The sequence below is a fragment of the Meriones unguiculatus genome, chromosome 19 (assembly GCF_030254825.1).
Source record: "Meriones unguiculatus strain TT.TT164.6M chromosome 19, Bangor_MerUng_6.1, whole genome shotgun sequence".
Taxonomy (NCBI): Eukaryota; Metazoa; Chordata; class Mammalia; order Rodentia; family Muridae; genus Meriones; species Meriones unguiculatus.
Window position 1 is genome coordinate 55,392,546 of NC_083366.1, and position 26,016 is coordinate 55,418,561.

General features: G+C 38.2%; 1 protein-coding gene across 1 annotated transcript in view; it reads right to left on the reverse strand.

Annotated features, from left to right (window-relative positions):
* The window catches only part of LOC110559926 (uncharacterized), a gene marked incomplete at its 5' end in the record, with an annotated part of 297,183 nt that overhangs the window by 57,169 nt on the left and 213,998 nt on the right, over positions 1–26,016 (reverse strand). Inside the window, one exon of the mRNA XM_021655579.2 lies at positions 23,962–24,121. Within this exon, the coding sequence (XP_021511254.2) occupies positions 23,962–24,121 (160 nt within the window). The remainder of the gene's footprint in view (positions 1–23,961; positions 24,122–26,016) is intronic.

Genomic DNA, 26,016 nt, shown 5'->3' on the forward strand with positions numbered 1-26,016 from the left:
ACTGATTAAGCCAGGTCTACCACAATAATCCCAAGCTTTTAATCTAATGACTAACATAGTTACACCTACAGAAAATCTTCTTATCCTTTCCCTAGAGTCTAGCCTAAGGACCGGAGCGACTGTCCTCTGTACTTAACACTCTTCCCCAAACTCAATCGTAGAGATGACCCAGTGTGTGCACATCAGGGTTTATGTAAAGGATCATGTCAGAATTCATTTTTTCATGGTGATACATTGTGTTTGACTTCCTTCACTTAGTACATCATTGAGGTTTTTTTGTGTTCTATTTTATATTGTAGTTTATTTCTTTTTATTGGTGAATAATATCTCATTATATGGGTTATTTGACTATTCCCCAGTTAACGAACATTTGAATTCTCTGTAGATGTTAGCTGTAACTATGTTGACATTCACATACACGTTTTCGTTTTCTAGTTTAGATATCCAGGAGCTGAACATCTGGGTTGCAGGATAAATCTATGTCACACACCTACCATAAGTATATTCCTGGTTTCATTTGTCCTGAGTTCAATTTCCTACTCTGATCTTACACGCTCTGTAGTATTTGCGGGGGAGGGAGGTTCAAGATGGGGTTTCTCTGTGCAGCCTTAGCTGACCTTGATTCGTTCTGTAGACCAGACTGGCCTTGAGCTCATAGAGATGTGCCTGCCTCTGCCTCCCCAAGTGCTAAGATTACAAGTGTGTGCTGCTGCGTCCAGCTGCACTGTGTCATCTTAAGCACATTTTCAAACAGCTGTGTGCTTCAAAAATCTTTATTCGCAATGGCCCTTACCTTACACAGTTACATAGAAATAAATAACAATCCACACGAGTTACTTTAGTGTACCACGATATAAAATAAATGCCCATTTAGCCAGCACTAGCACTTTTCCTAAAAACCTAGAAGTAAATACCCACTGATTGGTGACTGGGTGAGGTCTTTTTTTTTTTTTTAGTTCAAAATAATCTTTAGCATATACTAGATTTTTGTTATATAATTATATATTAAAAATAGAAGATATCCCAGAGGTTCAAGTTTTAAATACCATATCCTTAAAATGTGCCACCTTTTAGGGATATTACAGTAAGTTTGGGAGGATGGATGTAACTGAAAGAAAAATACCCTGGGAGTGTATTACTCTGCCTATGTACTGCCATCATCAGTGCTTCTTGGCCTACCATGATACAAATGGAGTAGCTCCATCATGCTTCTCATCTATAAGGCACAGACCCTCCTGAAGCTGTGAGTTGAACTAAATCCTTCCTCCTTTACATGGTCAATTGCAGGCAATGCAGTCATAGTGATACAAAGGGGATTGATGCGACTTCCATTCAATGAGCTTTTGTATTTCTCTCTCTAAACCCTTGCTTGTATTTTAAGGCAACCTAATCATTGATTCTTTTGAGAGGTTTTGTCAAATACGCTACACCTTCATCGGTTTCTTTAGAAATGCCAGTTTATTTCTTTAGCGCTTTCCAAAGACTAAATTCAGAGAATGAGAGTGAATGGACTTTCCTTTCTGAGGTTACTTTTATAAAGGGAAGTTGATGCCCTTATAATCTTATTTCCACATGTGACTTTTAATATTCTGACCTGTAACATCAAATAAACCCTGGGGTTCTCGGTTTGGAAGAAGGGTTTATAACTGCAGGCTGGTGGTCTGTCTGGCTTCCATTTTATGTTAGGGAAAAGTAAAACTTTATTTGCTGCCTGCAGAACAAATTCTTTTCACAAAAGCAAGTTTATGGAAGTTGTAAGCAACATGGTGGCTCTCAGTATGGGGGTTGGCTGGGCCTGTCGCCTGCCCAACCTTCTTTTCTCTTCGCATCCTTCCAGGTAAGAAGTCTGGCCATTAAAGATAATGCAAGCATATTTCTTATCCTTGGCAAACTACCATTGGATTTTAAGAACTCTAACAGGCTCAAGATGTTATATTAATATATCAGATATTTCATTTTAGGAACAAGTCAATTGTTATCATTTTTTTTGCCAAATTATTTTCCTTACTATGATCCAAAAACATCCTAGCTTCACCTCCATTTCTGTTTCCCGGGAAGACAAATGTATAATTCTTTAGTGTAAATGTCATATTTGCTTATGTTGTCCTGCTCCTAACATTGAGCTTGTTGTGGGATAATTATGCTTTCAGACAGAAAAGACCCCTGTTCCCCTTGAAGTCAGATTATGCATCCCATCAGTTGTCATAGTTCTGTGAACCACCTGGGGGAAAATGTGTCTCTCAGACCAGAAAATGAACTCCATAAAGATCCTCATTTGCCACCGTCAAGTACTCTAGGAGATCATTTTCAATCCTGTGGGTTGTAAAGAGTTTCCTTTGCTTAGAAGCAAACTGGGAGTTAAAAAGCAAGGAAGTAGGAAGTCCCTAAAAATTTATACGGGCTCTTAGAAGAGGAGGTGTGGCAGCCGCGTCTGCAAAGTGCTGTTTAATAGGCCAGGGATTTGCAACTGAGTCAATTAGCCATGGAGGGGCCATAAACATCTCTGTGAGCTCGAAAGTCTTCACAATCTCTTCATTTCTTTCTTCTAAACATTTAACAAATTCTTTTGTAAATTCAGGCCTGCATGAGCTCTGTTAGACTATCCAAGAACTAAGAATTCTCTTCACAGTTCTGTGAATGACCATTTGCACATGGAATGCAAATGTTTTTTAAACCAGCAATAGCAGAGTGCTATGTGTTAGGAAGCCCCTAAAAGAGAGGGAGACACAGTGCTGCTCCCAGGTCCCAGGTCAGTTCAGTCCCTCGTATTTGGAGATGAGCACTTCAGCGGTCAGCTCAGTCTGCAGTGTTGTGTGCTTTCACATTCCTCTCCTATGCTCTTTCAAACATGCCAGTCCTGCAGAACACGCTGTCACAGAAACAATGATCTCAGGTTCTTTCCTCGTTTATAATGTTTATAGTTTTGTCTCTTCTGATGGGACTGCATGTTCTTTCCAAGGAGGAGTGTGACTTTTCTGTCTCGTCAAAGGGATTTTGACATAATGAGGTGTAGACACACCTCTCTTTCTCACATACACACACAGAGAGAGAGAGAGAGAGAGACAGACAGACAGACAGACAGACAGACAGACAGACAGAGACAGAGACATATACTACATTTTAGAAGGTATATTGTAACCTAGATTTCTTCATTTTTAAATTATATTTATCCAGTTAGTGTGTGTGTATGTGAGTGTGAGTGCACATGCGTGCATGTGTGCCTGTGCCTGTGTGTGTGTGTATGTGTATGGAAGACAGATTGTGAAAGAGACTTCTCTCTATCCACCATGTAGGTGCTAAGGACTGACATGGCAACAGGCTTCAGGTGCAAAGGTAAAAACTTCTTTACCCACTGAGTCATCTCATCATCACCATAATCATCTTTTTTTTTTAAATTCCTTTTCAAAGAAACTTATAAGACTCTATAGAATTCTATTCTCGTCCTATGAGATGCAAATCATGTTGCTCTTGTGTTCAATTCTTCTGTGAGCTACACCTTATGGTTACACTTTGTGTTATTATCCAGTTCAAAGAGCTGAGGGAAAATAAGGAAAAAAGATGGACCATGATTGTTGAATTCAGGAAAACTAAGCTTTTGTCTGAGCTCGGCCCCCAGCACATTTGAGCTATCTTGGCAGCTCCTATAAGTCGCTTTAATTATTAAATGGGACGATGAAGTCTTTATCTTAACATGGAAACCATAGATATGCAAGGGCCTTACTGAATTATTTACAACTAGTAAAAGGAAGAAAAACAAACCCACGTTGAGAATTATATCCAGCTCTAGAAAAGCATGTTTGGAAGTTGAGCTGGAGACGCTGATTTTCTTTAAACACGAAGCCATGAAAGCATTGCAAGCTAAACGCTACAGTTCATAGAGCTAAATAATGTTCTCTGTCTTATATATGTGTCTTAAGAAGTCCACTTCACTACGCATCGAGTGGCCAAAGAAGACAATGTGAGGGAGGCCAAGTTTTGCCTGAAGTAGAGGAGAAGATTGGGGAGAGAAGATGGAATGGCCAATAACATCAATCTAAAGTCAAGTAATTTCTTTTTTTATTATTATTATTTCAGAGAGCAATGCTATTTATGAAAGGAAGCCACACCGGTAATTTATTGAAGCTAATAAACAAGGAATATAAGTACAGATGTGAAAACAACACAAAACCATAATCCAAAGCTAGCTCTGTGCTTGTTCCTTCTATGGGCTCATTCTACTTGACAGGGTCCTAGCCAGTGGGCCTTGAAGTCATCCTCAGGTCCAGCAGCACTTCCTGCTGTAAGCTATCGCTCCATCCAGAAAGACATGGTCAACCTGACTGCTTTCCTTACAAAATTCACATGCACTTTTCAAGGTCAATCAGGCCAAAATAAAGAGGCAAGTGAGACCCTCAGCACTCTTTTGCTTAACCCATGTATGGCTTCCAGCACGGTTGCTTAGAAAGCTGGAATGAAAATAACAAGTCTATAAAACTGTGCTTACTAGCAGCATATTAAAATTCCCAGGTCTTCAAGTCTGGCACTTATGGAGTGATTTATACCGAGTGGAACCCAGAGAGAGGAGCAAAAAGAGGGAATAATAACCTGCCCCATCTCTGCCCCTCCTCACCCCTGGAATACATATATATTCATTTCTATTATGTGATTATATATCATGGAAAGGAAAGAGTGAGAGACAACAGAAAAAAAAATGAGAAAACTTGGATGCAATACAGGCCTATATGCCCAGCATTTTGGAGGTTGAGGAAGGATTAAAAGTGCCAGGCTAGCCACTGAGTTTACGTCAGAGACAGCCCCTGTTTCCCTTACTAGGGAACACCCGTGGAGGCTGATCTGCCATGGGCTACATCTGAGCAAGGGGTCCAGGTTATGTACATGCAAGGTCCTTGGTTGGAGTATCGGTCTTTGCTAATACCCCTGGGTCAAGATTTTTTGGTTCTATTGGTCTCCTTGTAGAGCTCCTGCCCCCTCCAGGTCTTTCTATCTCCCCCTTCTTTCATAAGATCACCTCCCCCCTTGCTGTACCAGGCCACAGAGTAAGACTGTATAGCCAGTCCTGATGAGACCTGATAGGCTAGGGTCAGATGGAAGAGGAGGAAGACCTCCCCTATCAGTGGACTGGGGAAGGGGCATGGAGGAAAAGAGGGAAGGAGGTTGGGATTGGAAGGGGACAATGAAGGGGGCCTCAGCCACAATACAAAGTACATAAATTATAATAATAATAAAAAAATAAAAAAAATATAAAAAAAAGATTCTCTTAAAAAAAAGTGTCAGGCTAACCTGGGCTACATAGTGATGCCCTGCTTCAAGGAAACACAACACAAATAAAGGGGAAGAGACAGATGAGGATGAAGACAAAGAGGAAGAAAAGATTATACTGAGGACAAGCTCAAGGCACTCTGAGGAGACACCCGCTGGGCTTTGGGGGTCCTCCACTCCACTCCCCACCTATGGTATCTGCAAATGCACTGATCTCCCTGCCACATGGGGCAGACAGCTAAGGCAGAAGCAACTCAAAATGTTTTCATATTTTTTCATATGAATGGTGGAGGTGGGCTGAGGTATTTGTTTTAATTCTGAAGGTATTTATTTTCGACACTACATTCATTATTACATGTGTCTGAAGATGGGAATCCTTGGAGAGGGCCCCAAACTTTTCAGCATCCTTTGATGGTGATGCTAGTTAAAGGAGCTTCTAGATTTAAAGATAAAAAGGCTGACAGCAAGTATACTGAGTGAGTTCCAGAATATCAGTGACCGCTGCTTGTTTGTCCTCAGGCCATGAAAGCTGTAAATCAGCACTAGCTTTTCCCACTGCATGTTCTGAGAATAAAGGCAAAGCAAAAGAGCATGTGTGACTCTGTTACCCAGATTCACTCTTCACCTAGATTCACTAGGTCTTCATTTTCATTGAAGATTGAGAAGAGGGGAACCAAATAATTGCTTTGATGGCTTTTTTAAAGAGCTAACCACAGTGTCTTTCTGCTCAGTCTCAATCTTGTTGGCTCTTTCTGAACAAAGCAACATGCTCTTCTGTCTCTATACATCTTGTGTTGGGAAGACAACTTTAGAATCTGCTCTATGTACTAACACATGAGACTTGGAAATTTTCCACATTGTGGTGATGGGATTCTGGGGCAGCATGCTACTGCGATCTCATATGTGGTTTTCTGCCATCTGAAAATGTCAGCCTGATTGTGGACCTCATCGAGGTTTTCTGAACTTCTTGACAGTAGAATTTTTAAAAAGAGTCTAAAATGCTAAGTAGCTTGGCTAATGTTTTCTGAGCAAATAAAATGAGATTTCTAGGTTGAACATCTAACCCGGGGCATTGTTGTTTCAAATGTTTAGGTTTGAGTGCATTTGGGTCCGTGTATATAAATTACAAGAAAAGCTCATCAAAATGTAAGCTGTCTGACTCTAAGAGACTGTGTGATTTAGGAGCTTTTCATACTTTTTTTTTTTTTCTAGACGTTATCATATATATGATAGTTGTGACTGGAAAACTGTCCAAGAGTTGAGACATTTATAATGAACGCTGGATGACTCCTCGAGGACTAATTTTCTAAATATGGAATAACGGACCCTCTTACCTGAAGTTTTACGGGGAGGGAGAACAAAAACAAAACAGCACACCATGTGGCAACATGTTGGAGACTCCACTGTGTGACGCTGATGACACGCGCGGCTTAGCCTTTGATTGTTGTAGGTGAAAATTGGCTACCCTTCCATCGCCTATCAAAAGCATCAGAGGGTGGAAGTGCGGCCATTTTTAATTTGGCTAAAAAGAAAGACAGAGCAATGACTTCTCCCACAGAGAGTATTGCCTGCTACCATCTCAGTACTGGTGTCTTCTGCGCTCTTACCCCTGTGTAGATAGACTATTCCCACAGTGCAAGCTGATTCTTTACATCTCCCCCTCTGTGTCCAAGTTATTCCCCACTACCGAGTTTCTTTTTGAATGTCATAGTCCATTGGGAAGTAACATACATTCGTTTAGAGTGGGATATCTTCCATCAGAAACAGCAGAGTTACATAAAGGATTTTTGATGAGTTTTCTTATAATTTTAAGGTAATTTGCCTCATGTGAACCATGTGCATATTTCTAAGGTGTAAAAAAATATATATATTTGTGCTGGCTAATTTTATTTCAACTTGACTGTAGAGCATTTTCTTAACTAGTGGCTGATGTGGGAGGGTAACACCCCTGGATTGGTGGTCCTGGGTTCTATAAGAAAGCAGGCTGAGCAAACCAGGGGGAGGAAGCCAGTTGGCACCACTCTTCCATGGCTTCTGCATCGGCTCCTGCCTCCAGGTTCCTACCCTGTTGGAGTTCCTGTCCTGATTTCCTTCAATAATGAACAGGGATGTGAAAGTGTAGGCTGAATAAACCCTTTTCTTCGCATGTTGCTCAGGTCATGGTGTTTCATCATAGCGATAGTAACTGAGACAATATTTGTACCTATTTGACGTGGCCATTACCAAGCTGTCATGAGCTGTAGGAGAGTGTAGTTAAAGTGTATTTCTCCTTTAGGATGGCATAGACTCAAGAGGAACAGTTGGTCTGGGGAAATGTTGAAGAAAATAACATCTTTCTTTCTGTGTGGCAATCACAGTATATCCCAGAATTCTACTCCATGTTGTTATTTTGAGTAAAAACTACAGTTTTTATTTCCTATGAATCTGAATCTGTGAAAGACAAAACAATGACTCAGAAAAACAATTTATCAGAAGAGAATCTGCACTTCATAATGCCTGATAGCACAGTACAGTCTACAGTGAGTAAGTCTTTAGGTACAGTGGGGCAGGTTACACTATAATAGTTGGAGAGAGGGCATGGATGGTCACTGTCTTTGAGTAGAAAGGAGTGGTTTACACTACTAAACTCCCTTTGAATGAAGTCAGGTCTGTCCTGAGCCCTATAATGTCTGGAGCATTGATTCTTAAACTGGATTTAAAAAAAAATGCTTTCTCATCAAGCTCCTGGTCTATGACTTTCTATAAAAGTTTCTATTTCTCTGATAATATTTGGGGTGATGAAAATGTTCAGAATGAGATTATGATGATGTTTGCTGAACCCTGTAAACATAATTTAAAAAAAATCACTGAATTGGGTGAGTTAAGTAGTTTATAGCAGAAATATTATGTCTTGATAAAACTAGTAAAGTTTATTTTATTCATTTTAAAGAAGTAAAATATATTTTAAAAATGAAACGAGACTGTTATTTAATGTTTATCATAGGCATATATGATTGTGAGATTCTTAGCTATAGTCAAATCAATGCCTGTCATTTCTTTTAAAAGAGATATTTATCTTATTCTTAAAACAGGCAAGCATAGGGTGGAGTTTAAGAAATGGAAATATAGATATTATTAGTAGAATACAGACATTTCAGGAAATGGGCATTCAATTTCTGTTATGTCCACAGAAAAAAAAAAATTGGCTTAAAATTATTTTTTTCATACATGATGTTATGTTCTACAATTATACATACTCAATACATAAGGCAGCTCTTCTCCATTCTCATTATTTTTGGGGGCCGTTGGGGCAATATGTGCAGGTATTGATTCAATATCATATCTGTTGTCTTCCTCATTCACTTCTCTATTTTACTTGTTTCTTACTAGTTTGAAAAAAAAGTGCTCATTTTCTAAATATTTATTTTGTTTTTATTTATGTCTCTGTTTCTGTATATATATGTGTGTGTGTCATATATGTATATATATATGTGTGTGTGACATATATATATATATGTCACATGAATGCAGGTGCCCAGATAAGGGTACCAGATCCCATCTAAACTAGGTCCTGGGAGCTGAACTTGGGCCTTCTGTAAAGGGGGCATGTGTCCCTCATTGCTGTGCTATCTTTCTAGGTCCTAGACGAGGTCCCTTGCTGAAGGTCCTTAAGCTCGCCAACTATCTAAATTGATCAATGAGCTCATAGGATGCCTGAGCATCACCCCCTGCCAGCACAGGGGGTACAGATGCTGGCCTCATGCAGATCTCATTTCCATGCTGGACACTTCCAGTACGCCTCTTCTGTGGGAGCCGGGCACTTCCGGTACTCCTCCTCTGTAGGAGCTGGGCACTTCCAGTACTCATGTTTGCAGTCACTTCATCACTGAGCTATCATTTCTCAGGCCTACCCTCTCCATTCCTGATTGTATGATTTTCCTTTGTAATACGATACACCATTTGAAATCTACATCTTGATCAACATTATTCAGTTACCTACGCTTAAATTCTCTAGAATTATACACTAGATTTGGCAACACCTGAAAATTTTGTATAAACATTAAGGATGTTTAAAAGTTTGGAGAACTGCTGCTTTTGGCCGAGCGACAACTTCTCAACGTGGTCTATTCCATTATTATGACAAATGACAAAATTGTAATTCACAGTTTCTAAATTTTATGTGTAAATAAGACAATTAGAAGAGACTTGAGAAAGAAATAGGAGAAAGAATAAAATATAAAAAAAAAGAATAAAATCAAATGTGTGAAGGCCATTCCTTTAGAGAAAGCATAATCTGTCTTATAAATCATGAATTATTTACCTAAAACCCTCATAAAACATATATTTTTCATATCAGGAAATCAACAATGAGTAGGTAACTAAAGCCAAGGGACAAGTGAGTCATGGCAGTGACCCGGTGACAAGCCATGGTATAAAAGAGCTTTTCCAACAGCTTGCCAGAGAATGGGCCAAGGGATGAGTATGTGTCCCCGGGAACCCAGCATGGCGACTGTGCCTGCAAAGTGTACAGCAGGGACAGTCACGACAGCTTAGCTTGGCTTCAGGACCTAATTGTGGCATAAACCACAACTGGCGCAGTCAGCAGTGGACAAAAGGAATCTAGCCACATTGCTCACTGGAAGGAGAAAAACAAGGGCAAAGAGAACAACCAATCACATCTCACCCTGATACAGCCTCACTCAGTTCTATCACCAACTTAAGCAAGAAGTGTGTCAACAAACCTCCTACGATAACCATCAGCACAGACAAGACCCGCTACAAACATGTTGGCCAACCATTCTTACAACACAGGAGCTTTGTGTGCACTTCTGCCCTCCCTGCTGAAGACAGGTGACAAGCAAGTCTGTTGCTGATTATCATGCCTCAAATACCTACACGTGAGAACGGCATGGCAAAGAACTAGTTGTGTCTGAATCATTTTCCTCTGCAGAGTGGATGCTCCAGAATGGAATGTGAGGGTAGCCATGTAGGATCCAAAGTCCTGCCTGGTGTTTCTTCCTTTCAAAAAGTGATTTCATAGGTATTTTCTCCCTGAATTATGAAAATAACATCTTTACCATAAAAGAGAGGGGATTTATGAAGCAGATGAAGATAACAAGGACCCCCTGTACTTCGGCATCACAGGAAGATATGGCCACACGACAAGCCTGTGGATGAGTATGTATTGAGACAAAATATAGCTTCCTTTATAGTATTCAATATTTATTTGCAGTTCTACATTTTTCCTAGGGTAGCATCATTGAAGTGAATTTACCGGATCAAGTAATAAGATCATTCCTAAAATAATCATTCTGAAACCATTTCTGAAAATATTTACTGCCTTACATTCTATTAGACCATGTATAGATGCTCATGAGAGGAAAGCTGATTTTGTTTCAACTGCCCCCCCGCTCTTGAATTATTTACTCCTGAACTCATTAGGATCAGTTTATTATTGGTATAGCACTAGAAATGTTACATCCTGTTTTCTCTCCTGTAAAAGACCGTTCTAAAAATTTTTAAATTTCAAAGTGTACATAGGCACTTTTGATAAGTCACATTGACCACTTGGTGGCCAAGCACTTGGAGTTTTAAACATTTTGAGTCCTTAATGAGTGGGCTCTGTATTTAGAACTTGTTCTTCTTTTGGTGGTGAGTTATCATTTGGAGAGAATAGTCTTCCTCAATTTTGAATACGTCAGAAAACATTTAACTTTTTTATATGCGGTTATTGGGTTGAGTCTGCAGTTATTTTTTTATCTAAAACTCTGTGACACCTTTTCATTATCTTCATGCTTGGAGACCACAATAAGGAATTCAGAGATCAACCTGAGTTTTCTTACTCCTTCTACCAACCTCCCTACTGAATGCATTTAGGAATTCAGATCCTTCACAAGTAAGTATTTAACACTAACAAAACAATTGTGAGCCTAATATTTAATGATACTGATAAACTGTGATCTATTACACTGAAGCACTAAGTTCTGAAAATGATGCTTTGGAGAATTTAAAAATAAGGTGGAAATGTTACTGATTAAAGGTTATGTGTAAAATCAGCATGTAAACCGAACTCATAATGTTTTAAAATTCCATGCTGGGTCACTGAATCAATGTAATTATGCAACCTAACAATGAATGCAGACAAAAGTTAGTGGCTAACATTTTCTCTAATTGTTTGATACAATGACTCATTTTTAACCAATTGGTTCTAGTTAGTCATTGAACTCAAGCAATCTTCTCATGTTTACTTTTTTCCAGCTTCTAAGATTGGTTTCCAATCTTTACCTTCCTATCTCCCTTGGCCCTTCTTCAGTTTACAGTGTACTATAGGACATGTTTGTCCTAGGAACTTGTTTGAGAATGGACACAGTACAGGAGATGCTCACTAGGAAGTGACAATGGATAATCATGGACATATGTCAAACCTGCTCTGCATTCCTGAGGAACGATAGACAGATTCTGAGAACACACGTGCGCACAGGTGACCTTGTGGTAATGGGAGAGTCAGCAGAGAGAACCTTAATTTCCCCAGCTTTGCTCATTTCCACTGTTCCAAAAGTCAAAGAATGATGGATAAAGTGGATTCTGTTTCTGTATCTTGTGGAAATTAAATCTTCAAACTCATTCACTGATTTATTCACTCTAGTGTTAGCTGCTGATTTAGCATTCATTCATTCATTCATTCATTTCCTACTAGTCACTCTTTGTGTATCTTATTTTTGTGATTATTTCAGGGAAATGATAGCTGTCAGTATTGTTAGTATATCATGATCTGAAGTGTTGTGCTTACCTTTCCAAGATATGAAACGGGAATACTAAATATTTCACAAGCCAAAGTATTACAAAATGTATAAAAGACAAAATCATTTATTTCTGCAGTTAATTACAAGACCAAGTCACTGAATGAAGAGGTGGGTGGTACGTAAGGAGTTATTTTAGGTGTGAGTGGTAGACAAGGGACTGGTTTTGACTGTTAAAACATGGAGCTGAAGTGGATCAAAGAGATATGACTAGTAGCAAATTATACTAACCTCATGGGTGACCAATTGCACCGACCCCCTGGCAGTCCAATAACTATGGCACGTGGTCCAGATACGTGCATACGCTTTGCTCATCCACATTTCTGACCTTCCTATTCATACTTAAGCCTGTAGGACTACAGCAGATAAGTTTTAACCACTAGAAATTGTTTCTGTTCTCAAAAATACTGTATTTTATTTATTTTTTATTCAAATGCCTTCCTTTTGGTAACAATTTGTCCTGCGACTGCTGAGGTCTTCAATACCCCCCCTAATCATCATATGCTGACCCCTTTAAAAGAATTAACACTGTCTTTCTTCACATTACCAACAAACCACATAGCTCCTGCTGCACTGTCGTAACTTTATCATCTGCTTGACATCCCCACGGGAATAAGAGGTTGTTTTGTCTGGCTTCCCTTCATCTATAACAAAATTATTAGTTTATTAAAAGTGACCAAAGAACATATGAGGAATAAATGAATGCACAGTTAAAAGAAAAACATTAGTGACTGGGGGCCTCAGGATTTTATCTTTAAAGTGAGTTTCACCAGCCACATTTATTTGTTTTAATAATTAAATGATTCAACATATAAACAGCCTATAAAGTGCTTCGATACTTTTTGCACGATAGTCATAGAGATTTGTTATTCATGTTTTCTTTGACCCTTAACCTAACTGTCAACTAGAAAACATCAGTTAAAACTATTTACCTTAGCAGGTACTGATATTCTGATGATATTTTCCAATGATAAATTATCCAAGTTTTATCACTGTTAAAAAAATTGCTAGTACTCAACCATAGATTAGATAACTTTATGTCATCTAAGGTCATAAGAGAGACAATATATTGATGAAGTTGCATGGCAGCCTCTAAAATCTATGTGCCTTCAAGCCATGTGAAGGACTGGTGTTTCCCTAGTGTCAGTAAAATATGAAAAAGCAGTGTTGACCCTTCGTGTTAAAGAATACTCTACTCTCAAAGAAAATAAAAGACAGGAATATATATTGATGCTTTATAGTAGATTTCATTTGCCACCACATAATTATTGAAAGATAAGTAGCTCCTGTATTATTAATGAGAATAAATAAAGAGATGGCAATTAAATAATCATTATTAATAACTCATTCATTAATATGTTAGTAGTTGGGCCGTTTCATCATGAAGAAGAATTAATGTAAGAGAGGAAAATTCGGTAAATAATAAAATATAACACTGCATCTCATGTCTCAGTTAATTAGCAATCTATCTCATTCTAGGGCATGCTAAAGAAAAATTTGCATAGTGAATGGAGAAGTGGTTCAAAGCTAATAGGTGCTGTCTACACACAGAGGCCCCCAAACCCTGTGTCTCTTTGAGTTCAAGTTTGTTTACTCTTAGAAAAACTTGATTTCCTGTGTCTGAGGAACATAAGCTTATAAAAAAAAGATGAAAAGACTGTTATACATGACTCCAGTAAAAGGATGCTAACAAACTAAGTGTTAATGAATCAAAAACATATGGATTGGACTTCACTTCAAATAGAAATAATTTTAGAATTAAGGGAGAAAGTACTTAACGGAACGCAATAGATCTTTGTCAATTTTAAAACCCAAACATTTGAGGTGTCTTCAGAAAGTTCTACTTATTCCTTTCTTTGGTTGTTATTTATCATTTCCATTTTATAGAAGAGATCAATCTCTCTATGGCTAAATAGGCTTTCAAAAGCTTAACAATGTGTTGGTTAGCTTATATACAAACATCCTGGACTTTTAGAGATAAAAAGAAAGGTGTTTCAATTATCCAAGACCACCCAACCGAGAGGATATTCTAACTTTGCTGTTTCTTTGCTATGACTTTGGAAATGTAAAAGTGAAACTCCCATTGCTATACATCTTTTTAAAAACCATTCTTCTAGCATATTTTATAAACTGTTGCCAAAACTTCAGATTTTCCAAGTAGGTGGGTTACTGTTAACCTCTTTATTATGTAATAACTTAAATTTTTGTATTCTAATCATAGTCAATGTTCACATAAATTATTTAATAGCCATAACCATTGGGAAGAATGAACAACTCAGGAATATTTAAGGTTCAGAATATATACTTAATTACTGAACAGAAATTATTTTGGGTGAGATCATCTAGGAATATTCTGTAGCTATGCTCAATACAATGTGTTTCTTATTAGAATAATCTAGTGATTTGGGGAGCAATAGCTTCTTGGCAAACTAAAGAACATATCCACGGGATAATCCTGAATGAGTCTCATTGGAATTCCTATTGGAGGGCCAGCATTATAATTTCTAGAGTTATATCTATGATTCTAAACCATTCATGCATTGTTTGGTCACCTTAACACTCTTTTTCATAATATCTTGATCTATCTGTTATTTTTTTTCTTTTTTCAACTTATTATTTATTAAGACTTATTCATTTGTATCCCAGCTGTAGCCCCCTCCCTCATCTCCTCTCAGTTACACCCTCCCTCCCTTTTCTCCTCCTATTCCCTTCCCCTAGTCCACTGATACAGAGGTCCTCCTCCCCTACTATCTGACCCAAGCTTATCAGGTCTCATCAGGACAGGCTACATTGTCTTTCTCTGTAGCCTGCCATGGCTTCCACCCCAGGAGGAGGTGATCAAAGAGCCATCTTGAGTCCATGTCTGAGAGAGCTAGGGAATGCACACTGAAACTGAGCTGCCTATGTGCTGCATCTGAGCAGGGGTTCTAGATCCTCTCCATGCATGGTCCTTGGTTGGAGCATCTGTCTCTGTAGGCCCTCCTGGGCCCATCTCTGTTGGTCTCCTTGTGGAGCTCCTGTCCCCTCCAGGTCATTCTATCTCCCCCTTCTTCCAAAAGATTCCTTGCACTCTGCCAAAGTTTGGCTATGAGACTCAGCATCTACTTTGATACCCTGCTGGGTAGATTCTTTCAGAGACCCTCTGTGGTAGGCTCCTGTCCTGTTCCCTATCTTCTCCCATTTCTGATGTCTATACTGTTTGCCTTTATGAATAAGGATTAAGTCTCTTCCTCAGGGTCCTCCTTGTTGTTTAGCTTCTTTAGAACTATAGATTTTAATATGTTTATCTTCTATTATATGGCTAATATCCACTCATAAAGTGAGTATATACCATGTGTGTCTTTCTGTTTCTGGGTTACCTCACTCAAATTTCATGATTTCCTTGTTTTTAATTGCTGAGTAGTATTCCACTGTGCAAATGTACAACTTCTGTACCCATTCCTCCATTGATGGACATCTAGGTTGTTTCCAGATTCTGGTTATTACAAATAAAGCTGCTGTGAACATAGCTGAGAAAATGTCCTTGTTGTATGGTTGAGCATCTTTTGAATCTATGTCAAGGAGTGGTATAACTAACTGGATCTTGAACTATTCCTAATTTTCTGAGAAAGTGCCAGACTGATTTCCACAGTGTTTGTACAAGGTTACATTTCTACCAGCAGTGGAGGAGGGTTCCCCTTTCTCCACATCCTTCCAGCATGTGTTGTCACTCGAGGTTTTTATCATAGACATTCTAATGAGTGTAAGGTGAAATCTCAGGGTCGTTTTGATTTGTATTTCCCTGATGAACTAAGAACACTGAGCATTTCTTTAAGTGTTTCTCTGCCATTCGATATTCCACTATTGAGAATTATCTGTTTAGTTTTTACCCCAATTTAATGGTGTGTTGGTGTTCAACTTCTAACTAAAGGATATCAGAGGGATACAAATCAGAAAGGAAGAAATAAAAATATTACTATTTGCAGATGATATGATAGTATAAATGAGTGACCCAAAAAAATACTACCAGAGAAATATTTCAGCTGATAAACACCTTCAGCAAAGTAGCTGGATGCAAAATTAAAAACAAACAAACAAAAACAGAAGCCCTCCTCTATACAAAAGATAAATGGGGAGAATAAAATTAAGGAAACAATACCCTTCACAATAGCCTCAAATAACATAAAGTATCTTGGATAAAGTATCTTGGTGTGACTCTAACCAAGCAAGTGAAAGACCTATATGAAAAAACTTCAAGTCTCTAAAGAAAGATATTGAAGAAGATAACAGAAGATGGAAAGGCCTCCCATGTCATGGATGGGTAGGATTAACATAGTGAAAATGGCTATCCTACCAAAAGCAATCTATAGGTTCAATATAATTCCCATCAATATACCAACACAATTCTTTACAGACTGTGAAACAACAATTCTCAACTTCATATAGAAAAATTAAAAAAAAAAAAAACCAGAATTGCTAAAACAACCGTATATGATAAAAGATCTCCAGGAGGAATCTCCATCCCTGATCTCAAGCTATACTATAGAGCAACAGTAATAAAAACAACATGGTACTGGCATAGAAAGACTGGTGGCTGAATGGAACTTAATCAAAGACCCGGAGACACACCCACACACCTATGTATAATTGATTTTTGACAAAGAAGCCAAAAACATACAATGGAAAAAAAGACAGCATCTTCAACAAATGGTGCTGGTCTAACTGGATGTACACATGTAGAATAAAGCATATTTACCACCCTGCACAAAACTAAAGTCCAAGTGGAACAAAGACCTCAACATAAAACCAGACACACTAAATCTGTTAGAAGAAAAATAGGGAAGAGCCTTGAACTCATTGGCACAGGAGACAACTTCCTGAACAGAACACCAACAGCACAGGCTCTAAGGTCAACAGTCAATAAATGGGACCTCATGAAACTGAAAAACTTCTGTAAAGCAAAGGACACTGTCGTCAAAACAAAACGACTGCCTACAGACTGGGAAAGGATCTTCACCAACCCTATATCTGACAGAGGGCCGATATCCAGAATAGAGAAAGAACTCAATAAGTTAAACACCACCTTAACTCTTATGCCATTTAATTCTATCTGAAGTAGATTTCACTTCCTCTAGTCCCAATAACCTATCTATGTGTCAATCAGTAAGAGTCTGGAGTCTTTTTTTTTAATCTTTATTTTTTAGTTATATGACGTGAAGGATTGTGTGCTCATGTGAGTGGAGACATCCTCAGTTTTCAGGACACTGGTGTCCCTCGATCTGAAGTCATAGGTAGTTGTGAGCTGTCCTACATGGGTTGAAAGAACCAAACTCTGGTCCTTTGGAAGAGTAGGGTGTGTTCTTAACTACCGAGCCAGCTCCCCAGCCATTCTGGGTTCTTAGCATATGAATCTGTGTGGACTATCATATGGAATTACCGTATGAGGTAGTACACCACGCCTGGTTATATACTCATGGGACTTTAAATCCTTCTATAGAAGACACTTGTAACTGTAAGTTTTTTGACAATAGACAAGTTATGGGTTAAGACTAAATACCCACCAACAGAGGTATAGATGATACATATAAACTCGTGCACAAATACATACATGGAGTCTTCAGCCACAGGAAGAACAAAGGTCATTGAAAATGAGTACAACTGAGATCACCATTTTACAGTTAAACATTGCAGGAAAGACAAACCTTACATGCTTTCCCTATTTAGGATCCTAGATAGTGTGTGTGTGTGTGTGTGTGTGTGTGTGTGTGTGTGACTATATACACACATGAGAAATGGAAGTATAGAAACTAGATTGTCTTGGGGACTGAAGTTGAATTATAGGTGTTAAAAGGGGTGAAAAGAGAAGGTCGGAGATGAATGTGGTCAGTGTATGTGTGACACTTGTGCAAAACTGTCCTCGTGAAATAATCCTTCAATGAAATGAATACACTCCAATAAAAAGTTTATATTAGACCGTCAATCGTCTGTATTTTGCAGGTGTTTTTCTTCCAGCTGCTCCTTTGAATTCAGTCTGACTCTCGGTTTCCATTTCCACCTTCCCTCTGATTCAAATTTCCCTGCTTTCATTTTGACTTCTTACTTCTCTTCTTCCTTCAATTTCCAGTCCCCATCAAGCTAATGAAAGGCTCAAGGATTCATCCATCTGCTTCAGGCCTCCATAAGGGCCACTCAATGACATGTGAAACAACCCAAACAGTATTTGTGTGATCTGGTGAACTGGGTATTTAGAAAACTTCATGAGTAATTTAGATATTCCAATGGATAAACAATTAATAGTGGAACACTGAACAGAGAACATTAAACTAATTCATTTCAGTGATGTAAAATAGTACGTTCTTAAGTTAAGCAATTTATAGAATTCAGTGCAAAGATAGCCCAGAGCCCTAGACACATGACTTAGGTCTTTGCATTAATAGTCTCGATGGCTTCTTGCAGCCTGTGAGAAAATTACAGTCCCCATAATTAGGCAATTTTAAGTTCTCAGTCTGGTATTTTACACCCCTTTATCTGTTGTTGCAGCTAAGTGGAAAAGGACTTCCAGTGTCCAAATTTGCATTACTTTTACTATTCTACCATTTTATTTGTTCCCTCCTTTTACACAGAAAAACCTTAACATCCCCACTCCTGATACTCATCAGCAACTTCTCTGCCTTGGCTGCCATCTTGCCATATTTAGCACTGCCAACCATAGCCTCACAGACGTTGATGACTGGCTTCTCTATGTACTTCCTTACTGAACAGGCATGTGGATTCTTTCTTATCTTCTTTCATTAAAACATTGTTAATTGTACACAACCTTCTTAGTAACTTCCTTGAAGAATGAGCTAAAGATGCCCATCAATTGTTTTTATTGCTCCAACACACAGTTAGTAGATCAGTAACAACTACCAAATAGTAGATGAGTGAAACAGGTTGGTCCCTGGACACATTCACTTGAGCAGAAGGTGATTCATGTCCTAGAAGACCTTTCATACTTACACACAACCATCTTCAAACAATGACACTAACGTGCAACAACCCAAACCATCACGTTCATCAACTGCCTATGGCTGTGTGTGACTAATGCAGGCATTGAGAATTTTAGATGGTTATCCTTTCCAGTTTTGCTCTTGGGTATATCTCTAAGTTTTGCATGCTACTGTCCCATAATGTACAGCTGCCTCTCACCTTCCTTTCCACCTAATATGCTGTTTGTTTGGTTTTTTTTTTTTTTTTAGTGCCTCCAGTAGCCTTTGTTAAAGTGGTAGTTTCTTTAAGAAAATAATTACAATGTAAATGAGTCTTTAACAAATAGTAAGGCACATTTTGGAATTGAATGCCTAGGTATCGGAGCTTTGCTTCCTGATACATTTAAGATCATTACATAAGTTTAACCATAGCTATTCAATCTATGAACCTATTCATTCTTTCTGCTGCTAATGAAGGTCCTACGGCACAAATTTATTAAAGGTATACGTTTGCATGGGATAATAATTGGGTCGATAATATTAAATTCATAGGCTCATTATTTAATTGCAAGGGCAGATTATGAATACAGCTTCTAAAACGTATTTTAATGAAAAACACTACATCCTGACCTAATCATATCAACCTTATGCTATCTAATTAAGGATGCAAAAAAGTCATTAGAGTTGCAAAATATTAGTTCCAGCTCCATCAGGCTGCAAGCTGCCCCTTCATGAATATATATACTTTTTACTCCATGATAAATAGTTAATGAGGTAAAAATGACAAAATTTGCATGTAGGCAAATTAGTTTAATAGAATGATGTCTTTTCTGACTACTGAAAGTGACCTTTCCTTATAAAAAAAAAAGAAGAAGAAGAAGAAGACAGCTAAAATACGTTGAAATTATCATCTTGGCTGTCACTGCACAAATGAAAAATTGTATGAATGAAAATGTAAAAATTATGAAATTCAACAATGTTCTCAAGCTCTGTGCTTTTGCACTGATCAATTTAATAAAAGGAAATTAGGCATATTATAAAGTGTCCATTTATGGTGCATTTTTTTTTCCAGCACATGAAAAGAAGATGTGATTTCTGAGTAGCACTGTGACAAAATTCTAGATCAAATAGAAGAGCACAAGAATTCTAGGCAACAGTGAGATGGTTCCTTGGGTAAAGGCATTTGCCACCAAACCTGAAGCCCTGAGTTTGATCCCCACGGGGCCTTCAATAGTCAACTGAGAGAATCAACTCCTGTAAGTTGAAAGTTATACTCCACCTCTTTATCCAAGCTGTGACACAGTTATGTATGCACACACTGGATGAACGAATGAATGAACGAATGAATGTCAAAAAGAAACTGAGTGAACACATTTGAAAAAAGTTTATATTAAAATACTTCTTTCATTCTTAATTTGGTATTTTAGATTATAAATAATTGTTCTCAATTAAACTGGTGTTGCGTCTTGAGAGTAGCATGTCAACTGTTCAACAGGACAGGCTTGCTTCCTTGCCAAAATAGACTAAACAAGCAAACGTGAGACAATAAGGGAATGATAAGATGGAAAGTGAATTGTAAGGGCTTCAAAACAGAAACATCTCAGGCCCAAAAGACCTAAAATACAAGGTAAGTCTATGAATTTATTTTAAAATCTTTTAAAATTTATTTTTGTTATTTCCCATTACGTATATGCGTGTGCCTCTGTGTGGTTATGTGACCGCAGTAGCAGAGGTATCACTCTGCCCCACTCCCCAGAGCTGCAGTTATAGGAGGTTGTGAGCTACCTGATGTGGGTTTGGGAAATCAATATTGGATCCCCAGGAAAAACGTTACACACTGATCCATCTCGCCAGGCCTAGTTGTTTTTTTTTTTTTTAATTGAAAAAAAACAAAACAAAACAAAACACATTTTATCCGTGTGTGTGTGAATACACATGTATGTGCATGTGTGTACATGTGTGCTTCATTGCATGCAAGCGTAGGCCAGAGAACAACTTGTGGGAGTCAGTTCTGTGCTTTTACAACATTAGTGCAAGGGAATAAACTGAGGTTTTCTGACTGGGTAGCAAGAGCCTTTATTGACTGAGCCATCTCTTGAGAGTCTATGCATTCTTAATAAACCCAGTGCTCTCAACACAGCATAACAGGTATTCTGTGGGATTTCAAAGTATTTGAGAAATGTATTCATAGTTCTTAGCTCGGATAGAGGCTCAGTCAATATGTGTTGTAAAGAGGATAATAGATGTTTGTGTAGAGATACAGCCCAACTACCTCTAAATTAAAATCTACTCTGCCATCATTTTGGTTAAATTGTTTACTTTAATTACATTTAATGTACTTGTTTCATTTTTCTCTGCTCTGCCTGAATGTGAACAGTAATTACTGACGCTCAAAGTTTAAAGCTTCTTCCTGAGTTCTACTTTCCCCCAACATGGATCAGCTAAGTAATTACGTAAGGGACAACATACATATTAATAATGTTGCAACATTTTCCCATATCCTCTGTAGCAATGAAACACCAGTCCCACCTTCTCCCTGGCTAAATAGAACCAACAAATATTCCAATAATTATCTTTCCTCTGTCTTTTATGTTAACTTGCTGCTCTTCATTTTGGATAATCCTGGTACTCAACTTTGGATAGCTTCCAAGTTTCTAAACTTCCATGTTGTGAAACTTAATAATGAAATAAAATGCTCTTTATACATACCCTAGGCACTGTGAAATTATCTCAGAGAGGAAGTGCTCTTGCATAATTAATTTCAACTGTTTTGGACCTTTACACATGTTGTTGTAAGTCATCAAGAACCCAGGATGAATACACAGAAAAATTAAATTTGTTTTGCTTCAGCTCAAGGACAGCGAACTGGGAAAAGTCACTTCCACTGTCAGGTTAACTAAAAGGCAGAAGTAAAGACACACCTGAGTGAAGTAAAACAACCCGCAGTTTCGTAAGCCAGTGTTTAAATCTCTGTTAAGTAGGTAGCGGGATATGGTTCATTCCGTGGGCAAATTAAGGAAGTTCAATTATCCAACTACGGTGATTTGGAGGAAAAATATCCCCCCATAATCCCCCTCATGCATTTGGACACTTAGTCTCAGTTGCGGTCTGTTTAGGATGAGTATGGAACCTATAGGAGGTGGAGCCTTGAGGGAGAAAGTGTGTCATGAGCCATGGGCTGTGAGGGGGTACAGTCTTCCCCACTTCCAGATCACTCTAGACTTTCTATGTGTGGTTGAGATGTTATCGCTCAGATTTCTGTTCCTGCCTTAGTGCCTTTTTCATTATCATGGACATTTAGTCTTTTGGAACCATAAGCCAAAATGAACACTTGAGTTGCCTGTGGTCGTGGTATTTTACCACAACAAATAAACTAACTAATATGCCAATGGTTCATGCATGTATTGGAACCTATCTGGTAAAAATGTAGTAAAGGACACAAATGATATAAAGATGGAGAAATCACTCTAATTCTACAAGGAGATAAAAATTTCAAAGAGAGAGGGATCCGTGAGCATTCTCAGGTTGTCAGAGACACTGAACTATCAGGCAGGACAAGATGTCATGACCAAAAGGAAACAGTCTTGTCTGTCTTAAATCTATAAAGAAGACCCTTGGATTAAGACATGGACAGTGACATTCATAATAGATCGTGAACACAGACTGGTGAATCTCCTTTAAAAATGAGTGCATGCCACCTTGAACACCTATGTTTGTAAATTTATTCACACTTTCATGAGTTATGTGTATTGTTTAAAATGTGTGTGCAAAATGGAAAAGGTGAGAGATAAAGATGCAGGAGACAGGACTTTAAAAAGTAGGCGAGAAACAGCCAATGAGAAGAAAGTCAGGGTGGCATTTGCATGTTAGAAAAATCATGGTAACCAGAGCAGAGAAGGAGTTCACAGTGTGAAAATGGGGCAACAGCAGGGTGAAATTACAAACAGACGTCGCAGTTCTCCAGGTCCTACAACTCTGTCACACTGGGCACCAAGGGCCTGCATCTATGCTGCAAAGGAAAAGAGATTAGAGAAGAAAAACTCAAAAAGTTCAATAGGATTTAATCAGATAAAACGCAACAAGATGAGGGCAGGTTTGGAAAAACTGCATTCTGGTTCTTCGTAATTCACAGTAAATGAAAATGTTATATTCAAAGGCCATGGGAGAATCAGTTCTTTGGTGTCCTGACCCAAAGAGTGCATGTTTTAATTAAACAACATGTCTGGGATAGATTTGGGTTGAACTGCAGTAGTTTATCTTTGGGCTACCCATCTGAAAATATCAAAGTAAGTTACTGGGTCAAATATGTATATAAGAGAGCCTTTAACAGGTGAGCAATATTTTAAAAGGGGTAGACCAATGGTCTGTATAGAGTTAGAAACAAATAAGAAAAATTGGTACATACATAAACTCCGATGACAATGAGACAGACAAGGCCATGGAAGGAAACATTCAAGTGCTTCCAAAAATTAAAACAAAAGAGAAAGAAAGAAAGAAAAAAAGAAAGAAAGAAACAAAGAAACAAAGAAAAGAAACAAAGAAAGAAAAAGAAAAGAAAAGAAATAGTGCCTGTAAGGAAGAGACTCCAGGGACTCACTAACAAAGGCAACAGAAGACTACAGGAGAAAAGATTATTTCCTTCCTCCTGCCTACTCAAAGAACCACTGAAGCCTATCCCTTATGAGCAAATGCCCATCCCCACCTATCTTTGAGCTTTTCACAGCTTTTTTTGTATAGTTTTGCCATATTCATATGTGTGTGTGTGTGTGTTTGAGAGAGAGAGAGAATAACAGACCACATTTTGACTAATAAACTGAAATGAGTGTAAAATCTAATCCCAGCATCCATGGTGTGGTGTCAAGCAAGATAGTACATACAGTGCTTCCAGAACAGCACAATGGAAGGCACAGCTAATGTGGGGCTGGGCCGAGGGAGGGAGGCCTCAGCACTGTCAGGTCAGCTTCACTCCAACTCACCTTCCTTCTCTCACCATTGATGCCTCTCCACTGCTTAGACCTTTTTATGATGCTGCTCAGCTCCTGATTGGAAATCTCCAAATCATAGGGCATGAAGAACTTGCTTTCTTCACTGTGGATTCTCTGAAATGCATCTAGTATCCAAGAGTCATGGTGCAACCTAGAGAAAAAAAATTCTTAGCTGGGTTCACTTTTCTAAATATATTTTTTTTCTTCCAAAGTATTGAACAAGTTACATTTTTCCTATCAACATCTATTTATTCAGCTCATTTATCTCATTTTTTTCTTCAGAAATGATTTGATAATTAAATTCCAGAAATTACTTAAAGTTTTTCTTAGTTATATATTCTAAAGCAACAAACGCAATCTGGGTGTTTTGCTATTATTTCCTGTTAGCCTACTGACTAGTTTGTGATGCCTAACAGGAATGGAGGAATACTTGATTGTAATTGGAAATCCAAATTGGGTAAATATTAGGGTTTTCCATAAAAGTTAAATTTGAACTCACTCTTCATAAATTGATTTTAGAATACCCCTTCCCACTTTATTCCACCCCTACCTTCCTCATCTCCGTAAATTCCTTGACACTCCTAAATAACACCTACAGGGGTATTCTGGACTTTCATTAAGTCAGCGTTTAAGAACATCTTCCGTTAAATATTCCTACAGAGAAAAGTAACTGTTACACTAGCCCTAATCCACTTGAATGTATTTTAACATGTTTTCTTTGTCAAGACCCAGAGTAAGATGGAAACTCTCAAAGAAGAGCCTCTTTATTTGTTGTCTTTGTGTAGTTTTGTCTCTCTTTACCTACCCAGATCTAGTTTCAATAGAGCTGTGTTGGTAACCTCTAGGCTAGTCCAAGGTCCCTCATGGATCAGTGTCAATATGCTAACCCAGAAGAAGTTTGAAAGGTAACTGCGGTCTTTATTGGACTCTCAAAATATTTAGCCAGCTGTCCTCTTCAGTTAGACCACTTGTGAGTTTTTGAGATGGTTGATTATCTCCATCTGCTACAAAAAAATGAGCTTCTGACTATAGGGTACACAAAGGCTATATCTGTAGCCCCATGCCCAAGGCTCTGGGGACATTATGAAAGGATAGGGCATAAAACTGTAAGATCAGGGTACAAGACGGTGTCTTCTATGTATGTCAGGGAAGCTGCTTCCATGACATCTTAACGATATGGTTGCCTAAGCAAGATCAACACATTGACGATAATAGTTGATATATCGGTGGGGGTGGGGGTTATTTCACAAAGCTATCCTCCTAAATGAAGAGACACAGGCAATTAATGGCTGCTGAGAGAGGGGGAATCAGTTTCCTTCAGGGAAAAGGCCCTTGTAGTCTATCCAACCCCAAGTGATCTGCCATAAACATATGTACATATGAACAACACTAAATGGAGTCAGCAGTGTGTGTATGAATGCATATACACAGGTGTATGCGATAATTACAATTAATGAAGCGACTATAATTTGTGGGGGTACTCAGGAGGAATTGGAGGGGTGAAGGGAGTGTGTGAAATGACAAAAATACAATACTCACAGATAAATTTCTCAAGAAAAATAGACTTAGCCATAGTACAGAAGTGCCTTTTGAACATTCCAATTAGAGAATTGGAAGCATTTTACTTCAGTGGTCAGAATAATGAGATTTTCTTCTAATTAATCCAGACAATCCATATTAGAATTCATTAGCTGTTTGTTATAATGGCAGCCAACTTCACTGCATTTTGTTATCCAAGAATCAATTTAATCCTAACATTCTATATTAATATTCTAAGATTTTTAAAAGTCAGGCTTACTCTTAAAAAAAAATAGAAGTTAAAAAAATAAATAAGTCCAGATTTTTTTTATTCTTTCATGCTGACTCAAGTTTTAGCAGGTACTTCCAGTGTGGTACTAGGTGCAACTTTAATCCTATCACCCAGGAGGCAGAAGTAGGTAGATCTCCATGAGCTCAAGGCCAGCCTGATTTACAAAGCAAGACCTTGTCTCAAACAAACACATAAACTAACAGCTTTACTTCACTACCTCTAATTAGATTCTTTCT